Consider the following 16905-nt stretch of genomic DNA (forward strand, 5'->3'; position numbering starts at 1 on the left):
CAGTCAGGCTATTTCTCAGGTGTGTCTCAGTGTAAAGTCTTGTCTGCCACAGAGTTTTGGGGGTTTATTTTGGTTTGCTTTATGCATTGGTGCTGCATCCAGGTAAAAAGAAAAGAATCTAAAGTAAAATAATGCACTTCAGTCTGCTTGCTTTAGGTGGTCATCATGATTTACAAACACATTGTAAAAATCAATTATTGCTGTTGCATCACAATGATATAAGGTTTTTGTTATATTTTGCTAAATGCCATGATGCTACTTCAGAAAAATCCAACGCAATCCATGTTTTTAGAGTGGACAGTTTGGTAGTTTAATGTAATTTAGAGATTTTCATATGAAATGCATGAAATGATTCATTCTTTAGTGGCTGTCCTCATCATCATACCACTAATTTTCATTGATTCAGTGCATATATAGATTTGTATTTAGTGTCCATGAAAAAAAAAAAATGTTTGGCTCATTGTATGTGAAAGAGACTTTTTCTATTTTGGAAATCTTAATAAATGTAGAAAAGCATAAATAAGACGTAATCACTGGCGAAACCACTTTTTTGTTGTTGCACAGCTTAAAGGACAGTTGTGTACACGACTCTTGCTTGGTTATCACAATGGCCTTAATTTGTTTTAATCCTTCGTGGATTTTACATAATCTGGATGCACGTTCAGGTTATTAAACCAGATATATTAATCTCATGATTGTCTCGATTGCTAACCCTTGTTCAGTTTTAAATGGGGAATATTAATGGTCAATCTTCGATTTTAGATTTGTGTCAGCAGCATTAGAGAGCGTGAAGAGTGTGCGATGACGAATTCTCTTTCATTCCACGAGATTGTCATCAGATATACGTGCTTCACAGTCATGTACCATAGAAATGAATGTCATACAAGCTACCATTGTTTAGTCTTTCCTTGTTTGATCTTTCAAGACATCCAGAAGAAATGGCCCCCCCTTGTGGTCTGAAAAAATAGCTAATCATGTCTAATTGGGCTGCGTTGTCAAGTCAAGCCACTTTTGTCATTCGAAATTGTGTTTCTCTGCTGCTGTAAGACTGATGAAGACTACAGTAAACACAGGACATTGCAGGACAATACAGCATATACAAGTGCAATACATAACCGTGAGTGAGGTGAGGTGATGTGCATATAAACTCAAATAACAAAGCTTCTGTGTTTAAAGTACTATGTCTATATATTCAAGTAGAGCTACTTCAAGAACTAAGGATTGTGCACTAAAGTTGTAACTTGAGATGGAGGAAACACCAGTTAATCAGCCTTAATGTTTACAAAGCAGTTGAAAAGAATGAACCCTAACAGTATAGGCGATTATCAATTATGCAAGCTTTAAATAATGTCATGGAAATTCTATGCATAAGCTTAGCTATGCTGCACAGTTTAGTTTGGATAATTACTGCAGACTGAGGTAATGGCAGAAATATAGCCATAATAGCTATTCACATTAAGTTGAAGCCACAACCTTGTAGCTATGAGTTCCAATCTGGTTTGTCATTTGCCAGTCCCATTTTCCCCTAATCATTTCCAATCATCCCTGTCAATAAAAATAAAAAAGCCCCATAAAAATAGTTTCAGTGTGGCATTTGTAATTTAGTAAAATGTGAGAATTTAAGGCACTTACACATACACACACTTTCTTGGCAGGTGGCTTATTTTGTGACCTGAGGTTTGTATGTATCACAGTTTTCTATCCACATTAAAGCCATTTGTTTGATGAACTTTTAACTTTTTTTTCCCATCATCCCAAAAGTGCACAAGTAATTGGCTTTCTGAGCCATCTCGCATTATCCTTTGCCAAAAAAGCCCCCAATAATTTGGCAGCACCAGTGGACAGATCAGCTAAAAAATGCCAGCTAGAAACTAAAGTTAAAAAAAGGTGTTAGTGCCACTTACAAGCAGATATTATTGTGTAAATTACCCACTTAAATGCTGAGGAAGCTATTTTTTCTCAACCCATACAGTGAAGAGTGCGAATCTGTGAAAGAATGGGAGAGACAAAAAAAAAGGCCCCAGAGACGTCCAATGGTACGAACTCCAGCCCACAACAGAGGTCTCCTGCCCCCAAATGTCAAGAAGCAGTTTCTGCTGTTCTGAGATTATATACATGAACAGCAGCAGATGCCGAGTTTTGCTTTGTTGAACTTAAAGCGCTGTTCAGATAACAATTTATCATGCTCCTCACTGAAGATCTCAACCTGCTTGAGATCGTCTTAGCTGTCGTTCATTTAAAACACTTATTGTGATTAAGAAAACCATTGAAATCTCTTATTGCGATAAAGAGACTCCAGGATGCAAACATTGTATATAGAATCAAAGTAATTGCTTTTCTATAGCTGTCGTATGCACTGCACCAGAGAGTTATTTGACCTTTAATGGCAGTATTTACTTGCATTATATAGTTTGGAAATATCTATCCGATTCCGAACAGTCCACTATTTAATATAGAGTTTATTATAAATGAATTTAATTAATATATTTTAGATTCGATTCAATTTATTTTAAATTATTTTTTATTAAATAAAGAATATTTATTGTGATGCAAGAAATATGTTATTTTAAAACAGCCTGCTATTTTAATTGTAAGATAGCTTATATAGGCTAATGCTATTATTTATTTCTTGACAGTATTAATTTATTTAACTGTATTCATTTTTTTGTTGTTGTTTATATTCATTTGTTTTGGTTCAATGATGATAAATAAAAGATCATTTAATTGATCAGAAACCAGACCAATATGATTTTACTGAGCGGTAACTTACTGTCTAGCTCGCCAGAGATCAGGTAACGTTAGGTAGCCTAGTAAGCCTACTATGCTACACGTAGGCCTAACCTACTTTTTAGGAACATATGGGTCCACTGCGTCCACTTTACCGGTAATAAGCGGTCTTATAAATGAGACAATAAGAGAGGGGTAGAGTTATTATGGTGCGTTCACGTGCTATGGTAATTATGGTAAATACCAAAAGCCGACATGGAAAATGCACATGAACACCCCCTCATGTGGTATTTTCCACTGGGCAACTCGTAGAATATTTTGATGCACGAGTTGCCGAGATGAGATTACCTTTGACCTTTTCAAAATGGCGGAGAGCAACGCAAGAGTTGTGAATGGTAAAAATATGTACTATTCATGATCTAGAAAATATACAGCATATGTTATTTACGTTTGAGTTTTGATAAATCATTTTCTTGCTGTAGCAGATGACTTAAGCAATCTAAAATAGTTTTAGCTAAATAACAGGTCTGGATCTCCATCTTTTTACCACATTACGACAACAAAAGCACTTGAACGCAACACACTGGTAAATACCAGTTCACAAGTGGAAAATATCATATTTTCCATAGCACGTGAACGCACCATTAGATTCCACTGCTTATCTTCATAATAATTCACAGTTCTGAATTCAAATTACGTCTAGGCTGATTCATTTGTCTGAATAGCCGGAGAGTGGCTACTCTTTCACGCCTTCATCCTCATTTTATATAGCGCTTTTAAGATTGTTTCAAAGCAGCTTTACAGTAAACTATTTAAGGTAACGGAGATTGGTTTGGTTTTATAGCGGTTCTTGAATAATGTTATTTTCCAGCTAAAGTTAGTTTTGATTGATTCACTTCCGTCGAAATGATTATTTGTTAAATAAATTAGGGTCCGCTAAACAGACTTTAAACGCGAACCATGGCGTTCACATGCGCATTAAAAATTGATTCTATTTACGTGCGGTTGAATATATGTGCGCAGGTTTGTGCGCCTTCCCTGAAAATACTTTCAGATGTTATTTTCAAACTTTTATAAGCTATTGATATCATGAGGAAAAAAGGTCTTGGCCTACCTCAGAAACTCTGCGCGCGCTCGTCAGTTTTTAAGTTTTTTTTTTTCTTCTTCTTCTCACGAGTGAGAAATGTATGACTCGTGCTCGTGCACCCATTCAGTTTTCATTCACAAAATTGAAATGATAGGAATTAACTAATTATTTAAGCAAAATGTTTGGCAATTGTGGACAAGTCTCTTTGCCATAGATTTACAACTGTTTGTCATTTGTTTTCGTTGTAATATATGCTCTATTGATTTTTTTCCCCCACATTTTTATTTTTTATTTTAGGTGTGATTTCTAGGACATCTTTTAAAATAACACGTTGGTCAACCGTTTTGTGTTTGCTGGATACAAGTCTAGCTCATTTCTGTGAATCAATTATTTTTTATCCAGCGTGCTTTTTTTGTCTTTTTTTTTAAGTCATAACATAGGCTATTAAATCCATCGTAATTTTTTGCGGTCATGGCTGGTTAGGAAAGTAGTTTGAATCCTGGTCCTGGGGACTTGGGGAGCACTCCACATTTGTATATGTCGTCTTTATTTAAAGGGATAGTTCACCCAAAAATTAAAATTCTGTCATCAATTCCTCTCACACATGCAGTTCAACTTCCAAACCTGTAAGACTTTCGTTCATCTTCAGAACACAAATTAAGATCTATTTGATGAAATCTCAGAGCTTTCTGTCCCTCCATAGACAGCTATGCAACTATCACTTTGACGCTTAAAAAAGTTCATAAAAGAGATCGTAAAACTAATCCATATGAATTGAGCGGTTTATTCCAAATTTCAATCGCTTTATATGATGAAAAGATTGAATTTAGGCTTTTATTCATGTAAACATCTCACACATCAGTTGTGGTAAACGGAAGCATGTTCGCTTGTGTGAGAACCAATGAGGTTCACCCTCGTGTTACGTAGCACGTTTGAGCTTCTACAAGAACCAATGAGGTTAATTCTCGTGTTACGCAGCACGTTTGAGCTTCTACAAGAACCAATGTGGTTTGTTCTCAACACATCAAGCATTTTCGGTTGAGCATTCTGTTTTTGTCCTGTTTAAAGCGACCAAGTCTCTTTAGAAAATTTGGACTAAACCACTCTAAACAATTCATATGGATTAGTTTTACGATCTCTTTATAAACTTTTTGAAGTGTCAAGGTGGTAGTTGCGTATAGCTGTCAATGGAGGGACAGAAAGCTCTCAGATTTCATCAAAAAGATCTTAATTTGTGTTCCAACGATGAACGAAAGTCATACGGGTTTGGAACGACATGAGGGTGAGTAATTAATTAATTAGTTTTTGGGTGAACTATCCCTTTAACACACCTGATTTAGATCATCAGCTGGTTAGCAGAGAAGTTTTTGTTTGTTTTTATTGAACACAAAGATTACAGGGGATACATATATCATAAAGATCACTTAAAAGAACAGGATAAGAAACTTGAAGTGAAGCAAGACAATAGAATACATTTTCAAGCAAGATACAACAAACAGGGATAATCTAGATAAAGTGATTGACAAAAACAAAACAATAAATAGCCTAATTGGCCACTTTGAGCATGGAATTTTTTTACGAACAAGGCAATGGTCGTAAGCTATACATGACGTCAAACTCTGCAATGTCTTTTTTAAAAACACTCAGCATATAATACATCCAAAATGTAAAAAAATATATCAGTCTACTCAACTTTACTGCAATCCTGCAGACTTGTGCACTAACTCGGATGGGTTAAATGCAGAGGACAAATTCAGAGTATGGGTTACCATACTTGGCCTTCTCGTCATGTCACTTTCACTTTTTTAAAGTTTGCGTTCTTTTAATTCAGCTAAGAGGTCATGTCGTGATGTATCAATCTTTTAATTGTCACATGTCACATGTGACACAAATGTGCAGGGCAGAGTTCACCAAACGTACATTTTGGAATGTGGCGAATTCGCATGAGCTTGAATTTCCTGTCTTCTGCATTTGCATGAGTATGAATGGAAGGCAATGGAATGAAGAGTGTAGTGTGTCTGGCCCCTTACGAGTGTCCAGCAGTGGTGTGGGCAGGGGGGCCCAAAGCAATATACAGTACAAGGGGCCCAAAAACCAGACGGCAGTGGCTGTGGGTTAGGACAAAAACGATTGGCTTTCGTCCTTCACAGCAAGTTTTTAAATCGCTTAATTGCGTTTCGCCTGGTTACGACACGGTGTGAGGTTAAAAAGCCACAAAACAACTTTCCCTTTTATGGTGCATTTACTACTTGATACTAAAATCACTAATGTCCTTGGTTAATATTGTGGAACAATGATGTTGTTGAGCCATGCAATTGTTTTTGAAGATAAAACCCCTGACTGGCTCAATAAATTTTTGTGCTGATTCAGTATGCCATGAAAATGTTTATGAGCACCTGGTTCTGCCTATACCGGACACCTGACATCTAATCTAAAGATGCTATTATTGTTTCCTTTCTGATAGAAACAAAACATGTAACCCATTTTATGATGAAAAACCCTATCATCTTATGAATACAAGTGGATGCCGTATAAAAGTTTACCTCTCAGCCTTAATAAAACAGGGATTTTATCATGTGATTTGAATTATGGGGTCATGTAATAATCCAGATCTGGACTGTCAGTGCATATCAGTGCATTCAGTGTTACATAAATGATTAAAGCTAAAATGAATAATAGATCAATGGTATTAAAATATCTCCACCTATTCCAGCAGGGGATTCATTGCAGGATAGTAATTCTTCTCTTTGCTCATTTTCTTTTGATGGTAAATAAGTGAAATGCATCAAATAAAAAACAACAGCAGTAGCAACAACAACAAAAAACAAAGAACTCATGCATTTCTAAAATACAGAATGCTTTATTTGTAGAATACAGCATCAATTTAGCAAAAATAGTTCTATTATAGACAAAATCTACTTGGTCTTAAAAGTCCAGTTTATAGTAACAGCATCTTCAAGACATGGGTACCTAACAAAGTGTGTAGATAGCAAAAACGGAAAGAAACATGAAAAAAAGTGAAATACATACTCACAATTAACAGCATGTTGTACAAAGAACTAGAGCTTCAAGCATGCATTGCAGCAATATAATAATAATATGCCATATGTTGTTTTTACATAAATAAAAAAGGAGACAAACGTTTAAGCAATAGGGGAGAGAAAAAAGACAGAAACATGAACAAATACTCAATTTGCACATTTTCAATTGTGCTAGTTCTATGATGTAAACGGCTGTAAAACGGTCACTGGAAATACATATGTGGTTATTTTGCACTGTTCTGCAACACTAAACACTCCACAGTGAGCTTTTAGAACTCCCAAGACATTTAGGCACATGTACAGCCATTAAAACATCATCTCAAGCAAACCACAAGTGATGCTTCGCAAAGAGAAAACGAAGCGGACTTGCTAAAGAGCCTTTTTAAATGGACTGAAGACAATGTGGTGTAGTTTCTGTTTCCCTGCATCCTTTTTAGATGCGAATCATTTCTTTTCTTAACTCCAGGCACTGGTTTCCTGGAGACAGATTCAATTTCAACGGCTTGAACATCGTCTTACAAAATGGAGTGTTTACACTGGAGACTCGCCATTAATGTAATCTATGTCAATGATGTGCGAACTGCCGTTCAGAGGATCTCTACACTTACCAGGACTGACGTAAATGAGAACGTGATGATAATAAAACAGCTCACTGGTGAAAACAGCAGACTCTGAAATCGGTCTCAAAGAAAAGACACGATTTCTGACACTAAATCGAAGAACATTTGAGAGTATGTCGTCTAAACCCCACATTATTGGATGATCAGGGTCATTTAGTGTCACATTTATTGATTTAATTAAATAATACTTTCACTGACTTCCAAGTTCTCAGATTATTTTGTTCAAAGATGGGCTTGAAACAAGACCAGCATATTCAAGGAATAATTCTGCAATGTGTGCTTGCACTTTTTAAGGGATGTTTTAGAGAGAAATACCTCATTAGGGCTAATTATGTGTACATTACAAAAAAAATTTTTTTACACCAAGTTTTCATTTTATGTAAAACTGCTGGCATATTAGAGTTTCCTTTATGATGGAGCCAGTTTCCTTAAGTTGTTAAAGAATATGTTATGATATTACCATTTGATCCCGAAGCGAGTCTTCCCAGCATTAATAATACCGACCAACATTTCCGCCAATAGTCAAAATACACAAATACACAAACAAATTAGCAAACAAAAGGCATAAGATACCAATTATCTCATGTCCCTTGTAGCTTTCTCATGTTGGTCGAAGTGTGTTTATATAGCGTATTGCAGTTCTTTATGTTAACTCAGGTAGGATTGTATTTGGTGAATGCGAAACAGTAATTTTCCCATGGGCTAAATGAACCAGCCACCTGTTTTCCAACCCCCATGAAAGTGAGAACACACCACCCAGACATCCACAGACACACCGAATCGAACAAAGGCTGGGAGCGAGTCAGCCAGTCTAATCTGACTTGTCTTTTTTCTTTGGTGTAACTTTACCGGCCACTGCAGACCCCACTGCCCCGACCCCTCCCGTTACCACGGAGACACCGCCTTTGACCAATCCCACTCCAGCTGCAGGAACACTCGTCACAGCCGTCTTGGTCAGCTGGAAGCTCTTGCTGCCTACCCAGGCCACCCCCCCAAGGGTGGCACCCACCGCTCCTTTGGTGAAGTTGAACAGCCCGCCGGTCACTCTCCACACCACGCCTGCTTCATTCTTAGGGTGGTCTTTCTCCAAGTCTGAAAAACATTAGATTTAATAAACAGAAGTGTAAACATTCAGGGTCAGATTTACTAAACAGGGCAAACTAGCGTGAGCGCAATCCCATAAAAGATGGGTTCCGTGCGCAATTTAAAAAACACAGATGCAGCCGGATCATTTCTATAATGACCAACGCAATCTACCAAGAGCTGCGCAAATTAGCGTCTGGTTTAAGACACGCTTGTTTTGGGTGGTAAATAATGGCACACATACCATTAAATTGACTAGCCCAAACCTTAGTAAAACACCTTGCGTGATTAATTTCAATACTCTCCTCCCATAAATTTTGCGTCTGAAAGGGAAACTCCCACAAACCCATAATAAGGTCAGCCGCAAAAATGTCCAAATCCTGACAGTTGTTTTTTAACGCCAGGGTTTGCGCTGGCGCAAGCTGTTAATATATCTGGCCCTAAGAGTGTTAAAATGATTTGTCATTTTATGACCAATGCAGCTGACTATTTTGGTGTTTAAAGTTCACCATGAAATCACAATTGACAATTCTTCTCGGATGACGCGTTTTCTGGCGCAAGGACGGGACAACAGCAAACAACAACCATTCAATCAATTCCTGATGGAAAAATTAAGTCCCGCCCTTTATTTTTTCTTGTTCGAGAAGCCGTTTCACTTATACGTCAAAAGACTAGCGCAACTTCTGTTTCATGCTGAATTTAAGGGTCCAATAATTGATTTGCAAAAACAATAAGTGTTCAATTATTAAACAACAACAATAAAACATAATATTCACTTTGTTATACAATTCATTATGGTCACACTTTAGTTTAGGGTCCAATTCTCACTATTATCGAACTGTTAACTACAGCTTAACTAGTAATTACAGCTTATTAATAGTTAGTAAGGTAGTTGTTAGGTTTAGGTATTGGGATTAAGGATGTAGAATATGGTCATGTAGTATAAGGCATTAATATGTGCTTTATAAGTACTAAACAGCCAATATCCTGATATGCATGCTAATACGCAACTAGTTAATGGTGAGAATTGGACTCTAAACTAAACTTTTACCTTAATTAATTTTATTATTATAAATATGGGGAAAAGCTCCAATGACTTGCATTGAACCTTAATTGAACCTTAGGGACCTTAACTTGGGTTTTGCTTTTTTGACTTGGCCCAGGAAGCAACCATCTAGTAACCAATCAGAAACCACTGAGATATGTATGGCTATGTGAAAGACTATTATATATAAATCCAGCTCCATTTTGCCGTTCCCGGTTCTTTCTGTTGTACCTTTTATGAATCATCAAACCTTGGCAAATATAATTATTATCTACATAAAATTTTTCAGTTAAGATCACTTGGTTCCTAAAGCCATGATTTTAAAATCATATGTGTCAGGAGTCAGGACACAAGTATTTATGTAAGTATTGCTTATTTTCCTCTTTGTGATGGTTATGTGAGACTTAAAGCTTCAGGGCAGCATTGTGAAATAACCTCACATCTACAGACCTGAGTAATACACTGAGCAGATGTGGTCTAAAACACACACACACCACCCACACACACACACCACACACCAAATAGCATAATCTTTCCCCATTGTTCCTTTGGCAGAATACAAGAAAAAAAAGAGACTATTTTCCTTCCACTGGACAACTAGCATTTACACACCCCACAATACTCTGTGGACTGTGAACAGAAATTATATCTTTTACATTCAATCAATACTGTCAAGGACCGCATGTCTGGGCTGCCCGATGAGCTCCCCGGTGTATCGATGTGCCACAGACAAAGCCGTGTGAATGACAAGCAGTGCATCTTCAGATGAGTCTCGTGGGACGGCGGAGGGAAAACTTCATGGAGCAGTCAAGGTCGGCCCACATGTAGTTCATATACGTGCGGAGATATGCACGCGCATAAACAACAACAGACACACGCTGAGATAAGCAGAACCAGCCTTGATGTGAAACATTTTTAAGATGCAACTAGAGAGAAGATTTAACTAAAGCCTGCTTTCCTCGCTTAACGGCCTCTTGCAAATATGGAAATTCATTAATATGTATGAAACATGCCTCTTGCTTCTTCTAACACCATGTCTCTACTGTGAGTCCCATGTTCAGTTTAGACAAGCAAACGACTGATGTTTATGACGAATTTTGAGTGTCCCATAACTGATATGCAGAACCAGAATTTTTATCTGATTTATCTCTAATTTTAACAAAATAACCAAATTATAAGACAAGACGGTAGAACCAGTTAAGGAGTTCAACGATAATGGTGGTAAAACGGCGGTCAGTGACAATGTTGGTGGATACGAAACTCGTTCCTCTAATTCCCATTCATTCGCACATGTAATATAGACAAACTCGAGTCATCTGGGCCTGGGGAGATGTAATTACACTTTCCACACAACCAAACCTCAAAGCATTGCGGCACTTTCAGAAATATTCCATTTTCACATGAAGCCTGAATGAGCAAAGTAGTGAGGCATGTTTCAAAAAAGGAATGAGATTATTTCTGAATTTACATTTTCATACATTATTTCCAATGATAGAAGCCAAGGATAGACCAATGATGATGGGTGGTGTTTCTCTGACAGAATCGGCACATCTGTGTTTCATGAAACTCAAGCAAAATTTGTGTGAATCTTTCGGAAAAAAAATTATTGCAAAAATACATTCACATGACAAGCAATTTTCATGTAAATTGTTCATAAATCCATTCTTACGTAAACGGTTATGAATATGATGAAAAGCTATTTTAGAATAAATTGTTTGTAACTCCATTCTTATATAAACCATCACATTCATATGACCAAGCAATTTTCATGTAAATTGTTTGCAAATCCATTCTTACGCAAGCTCAAATTTATATGAATAGCAAAAAAATTGATAAATTCTAAACTAAAATGTGACATTCGATTTCAAATTGTTTGTAAATGCATTCTAATCTCATAATCATATTAGCAAATTTAATTTTCAAGTGCAAATTTTCTTGAACTAACTATAAATGTAAATATGCTTTTGACTATGTGTCTTAATGTGTACTTGGGTAATTTCTTAAACAAATATTCGCCTTTGGACACTGTATGCAAATAACAGTCATAAACTGCAAACAACACATTGTCACGCTATATGCTGTTCAATTCAATTTCTTTAAAAGTCAATCTAACACGACAGGAGAATAGAATATGGTGGCCAAATAATACTGCTATGATCCAAAGTCACCCACGACATGCAAACCTCTGTTATGTATTAAAAATGATATGCTGTATATTAATCCCACCGACAACAAATGAACATCATGAATGATTTCTGTTGAACACAGTGAGGAAAGAACTTGCCTCATTCATAAAACTCGAGCAAAATTATTTTGTATATTGTTTGTAAATTCATTTTTTTCCGTAAATTCTTACATTTAATTTTCATATAAATTGTTTGTAAAGCCATTCCAATGTAAACTTGCATTCATATAACAAGCAATTTTCGTATAAATTGTTCGTAAAGCCATTCTAACATAAAACGTGACAACACGGCAAACAATTTTCATAGAAATTGTTTGTTATTGTATACTAATGTAAACTCATGTTCATACGATGTCGAGGAGTATGTAAAATGAGTATGACGTCATGTAAATTGTTCGTAAATCCATTCTTATGTAAATTGTCACATTCATATAAGCAATTTTAATAACAAGCGATTTTTATGTAAATTGTTCGTAAATATTGTAACGGAAAGTGTTGGATTCATACAAGCAATTATAATGTAAATTCCAAAATTGAAACTTAAATTGTTGCATTCATATGACAATCAATGTGGTATAAATTGCTCTTGTGCACAATGTTGCACAATTTGTGTAACAACCACATACTTAAAAGAAAATGCAAGTACATCATTCATGAATGAGCCCACAGTTTGTGAGCTTCACGCAGGCATCTGAAACAACCTTGTTATTGACAGCCATTTGTCAGTCAGTTGAATTCAGTGCAAGAACTGCAGATAACCAGTCAATAACACAATGCTACCATACCATGTCATGAATTAGAAGTCCCACTGAACTAACAGAATATAAATATGGTTTTGGCTATGTGCCCATGGGTACTTGGGGTAACAAATGTGAAATAAATATTAACCTAGAATTTGGACACTGCATGCAAATAACAGAGTCCTCAATAGCACAGTGTGACAACAACGCATTATTTGCAATATAAGGAAGTTCTGGAAATGTCAATCCAACACAGAATAAAATACATGGCAGCCAAATAATAGTGTGCAACTGATAAATCACTCACAACATGCAAAGAACGTGCAAACAATACATGTCGCAAACCTCCGTTCTGTATCGTTAAACATTATATGCAGCATATTAATCACACAGACAACAACAAACACATGTGCACATCATGAATGATTTCTGTTGAGCACAGGGAGGGAAAGATCTCATCCTAATCTGGCTTAACTGACTACTGACCTAAAAGAATGGGATAATGCAGCTGGTAGGATCTGACTGAAGAGGGGGAGAGAGTGTTTGTGGTGTGTACAGAGCTGTGCAGGAAGGAATAATTGGTAACAATTTACAGTAAGATTCATTAGTTAACATTAGTTACCCAAGTTAACATGAACTAAGAATAAACAATACTTCTTCAGCATTTATTAATCTTAGTTAATATGAATTTCAACATTTACTAACACATTATTAAAATCAAAGGTTGTATTTGTTAACATTATTTTAACATTAATAAAGATTAATAAATACTGCAACAAATGTATTGCTCTTTGTTAGTTCATGTTAGTTAACTAATGAACCTTATTGTAAAGTGTTACCGAATAATTATTTATCCCTGATGTGCAGTTCGAAACTTCGAAAATGAGTAAAGTGCATATAATTCTTTCATATAAACACGTTATTTGAACTGTAAAGTTTTCTGAATAGTGTTTTAAATGAGGGGGGTCACTAAACTAATGAATAAACTTCTAGGTATTACAGGAGGATTACAATGGTTTAAAATCACAAAATTTAAACATTCAACAAAATATTAAATATATTAATAATCTCTAAACTCTAGAAAAGTCTTGCATGTGCAAAGTTAAATATAGTAAAATCTTGTAATTTAGTAAAAAAAAAATAATAATAATAGTACAACAAACCGCATCGGAAAATGCGATCCTTCTAGCTTTTCTTTAGCACGAGAACATGTCTGATCGGGGTCAAAGGAACACAAAACAAAACAAAATTTACAGAACTTCCTTAAGACTGTGTAGTCTACTAGTTGTTGAGGCCACAAACCGACTATTCAATTTAGAAAATATGCAGTTTTGCATGGTTTTACACACTGTAAAACTGGTAATTTACAACATCATGTAACCTTTCATAAACTGAACCCTAATCTTTTTTTCTTCATTATAATCAAACATTCGCTAGAATTTGCTGAGTAAATGCCCTCGAGCTTGATATCAAATACACTGATCTTTCTAATTGCTTACCCTTGTTTGATCAATAGAAAAAAAGGTGTCACCACATACAATTCATCAAAGCATGCTGCTATAACTGCAAAACACGCAACAGCTTTCTTTCTTTGGAAGAATGACCAAGTTATTCTTTATTTGACAGGAACCTTCAAGATCAATCAAATTCTATAGCAAATAGAAAATGTCAATTTGTGTTCAGATGCAGGAAAAGAACAGTGACATTTGAAGGCTTAGATGGAAAGGTTAAGATATTCTGAGGCGTGTTACTCTTTCGAGAGACGGAGGGTGAGCATCAGTAGCTAAAAACCCACTCAACAAGCCCCGTACAAAGGTTACCGTGTTGGTCTCGACAGTTAAATAAACATTCACAAAGAAACTGAATGGCGTATTTCACATGTCCTTCTAAGCGCTGCTAAAGCTTTCAAAAGAACGTAGTCTCATTGTCCCTAACTGACAGAAAACCGAATCTTGTAGATTAGGTTGTAGAATCTTGAATCTTGTAGAGTGGTTGTAGAACTGAAAGAGGAATCATTGACTCATATTGCTCGGATGCCTCTAAGGCAATCTAAACATCAATTGGAGCAAGTAACCTGCAGCAATCATGGATGAATAAAGTTTTAGGTTGTGACAGAATCCAAAAGCCCCAACTAAAGCAAGATAAGTGGTCTCTTTGGTGCCCAGAATGAGCTGAGAAAATGATCTGGGCACACTTGAACATTCTGGTGCCTGAACCCTGGCCTCAACTCTATAATATGTTCCTGTCGAGGACAGCCACAAGTAAGACCTTTAGATAACACCAACAATGCTGCATTCACAAACCGAAGGGAGGAGAAGGGAGATAAAGTCTGAGAAAGAACAGAAGAAACAGATACAAAGCATTTTCCTCCAGGAACCCATTTTATAAAGAAAAGACAAACAAATAAGGCCCTACGAAGGATGACGGGGCCATCGGCGGCATATATAACAAGTCAAACGATCGTGGAGGAAACACTAAGGCCACATCTCCTGGAAAAGATCTCGTCCAATGGTATACAAAAACAAAAGGCAACAAAAGGATCTATTTTCCATGATGCTTCTTAATAATCAATTCATACATACAATTACTACTATTCAATGATTAACAAGTTAATTTGTGAATTAAAACGGAATTTGGAGGGGACTTAAGTCGTAAATATTATATAATTGTACAATTGTACTAGTATCAATAAAGAAAAAAAAGTATTGAAAAGTAGTTTGGCATAGTTTTATTTATTATATTTTACAAAAAAAATAATTCTTAAACAAAACGAACAAACACGTTATCCACCAAATGGAAACAAGTAGAAAAATATTAAACAGAGTTTTTACCTCATTTAATGACGAGACAAAGGTTCAGGTAGTAAGATGCCATAACTCCCCAAAAATGTATGATATTTATGAATTAATTTCAATTTCATTTGTTAAAAAAAATATACCTTGAAAAAGGTGTAAAAAAAAATGTTGTTACATTTTACTTGACGAAATTACATTTTAGAGTAGTAAATTGAAACTTGAAATTTGAAACTTTGAAACATTTAAACTTAAAGCTGCTGTAGGTAACTTTTGTAAAAAAAAAATATTTTTTACATATTTGTTAAAACTGTCATTATGTCCTGACAGTAGAATATGAGACAGATAATCTGTGAAAAAAATCAATCCTCCCAGTGGTCCTATTGCCATTTGCAGAAATACTCCACTCCCGGTCAGAAACAACCAATCAGAGCCAGGAGGAATGTCTTAACAGTGTCAATCACGCTCGTGTACACGCTGATCACACCCTTCTCTTGCACAGCGCGAGCCGTCGATCAAACTCAAGATTGCCGGCGTGCTGCAGCTGTGCTAATGGCGGAGAAACAACCTAAACTGCCAATTTCTCGAGTGGCACCTGCTCATAAAACAAAGACGGGTAAAAGGAAAAAGGCCGATGACGATAAACAAGTGTCAAAACTCTAGCCGCATAACATGTAGATAAAATGTCACGCACTGGCTTGTCATGTTGCTGAAATAATGTACTAGCAAACCTTATCTAGCATTACATATCGCTAGAATAATTACTTGCATACTGTAACGTTAGGTACCGTTATATTATCTTACTAGGTATTTATAACGTATAGAAAGAGTGCAACGTTATAAAGTTACATTACATGTATTGCAAAATACATAATGATTTGAGGACCAAGTTTGTAGTCAAAGTATGGGCAGGCCTTAGTCAATGTAAAGCATATTGTTGATGTTTCGTCCCTACCAGTGAATGTGCTATAACTGTTTATCCGCCGTCATCAGTGGCCCTGCTTGCCGCTGTGGGGGAGGAGCTGTGGAGGGAGGGCTGTAGCGCAGCAGAGAGCAAGGGGGTGGGACCTGTTAGTTGTGCTTGTTCAATGTTTTCTCAAAACTCCCTACTGCAGCTTTAAGAGAGTAGAACAGGGAGTACTAAACAGTGAAAAGCGAAAAACAAAAATACAAACAAATTAATTCATTTTGTGCAGTTTGGTGTAACAGAGATTATGCAGAGGGACGCACACATCCCAGAAGAGGAGACATATTACTATAGTATTGAGCTTACTGTATGTACCAAACTGCCATCTCTATAAAAACCAGTGATATAGTCCTCTTGATTTAGACCTGCCTGACCTAAGCTGAATTGGATAGCCAAGAATCCATTCCCAACCAATCAAAGCCGAACATGTTCCTGAACGAGAGGTGGGCTGCCAGCCTCCGGCGTAAATCTGTCGCCTCTGTAAATTTATGAGTCTATATCAATACCCACATCATCTCTCTGTAGTGCAGAGAAATAATGGTGAAAATATTGTTCTCCTCACTTGGCACTGAGATTTACAGTGTGCGCGAGCGAGCGAGCGAGAGAGAGAGAGAGAGA

The 16905-nt window shown here is 36.4% G+C and overlaps 1 protein-coding gene across 1 annotated transcript in view; it reads right to left on the reverse strand.

The window, feature by feature from the left end:
• Window positions 1-7827: 7827 nt before the first annotated feature.
• The window catches only part of zgc:101566 (Transmembrane protein 263-B-like), a 34956-nt gene continuing 25878 nt past the window's right edge, over window positions 7828-16905 (reverse strand). Inside the window, exon 3 of the mRNA XM_056250873.1 lies at window positions 7828-8567. Coding sequence (XP_056106848.1) covers window positions 8287-8567 — 281 coding nt within the window. The 3' untranslated portion in view covers window positions 7828-8286. The remainder of the gene's footprint in view (window positions 8568-16905) is intronic.

Source organism: Rhinichthys klamathensis, unplaced genomic scaffold (assembly GCF_029890125.1).
Source record: "Rhinichthys klamathensis goyatoka isolate OS25496 unplaced genomic scaffold, OSU_Roscu_1.1 h1tg000076l_1, whole genome shotgun sequence".
In the NCBI taxonomy this organism is placed as follows: Eukaryota; Metazoa; Chordata; class Actinopteri; order Cypriniformes; family Leuciscidae; genus Rhinichthys; species Rhinichthys klamathensis.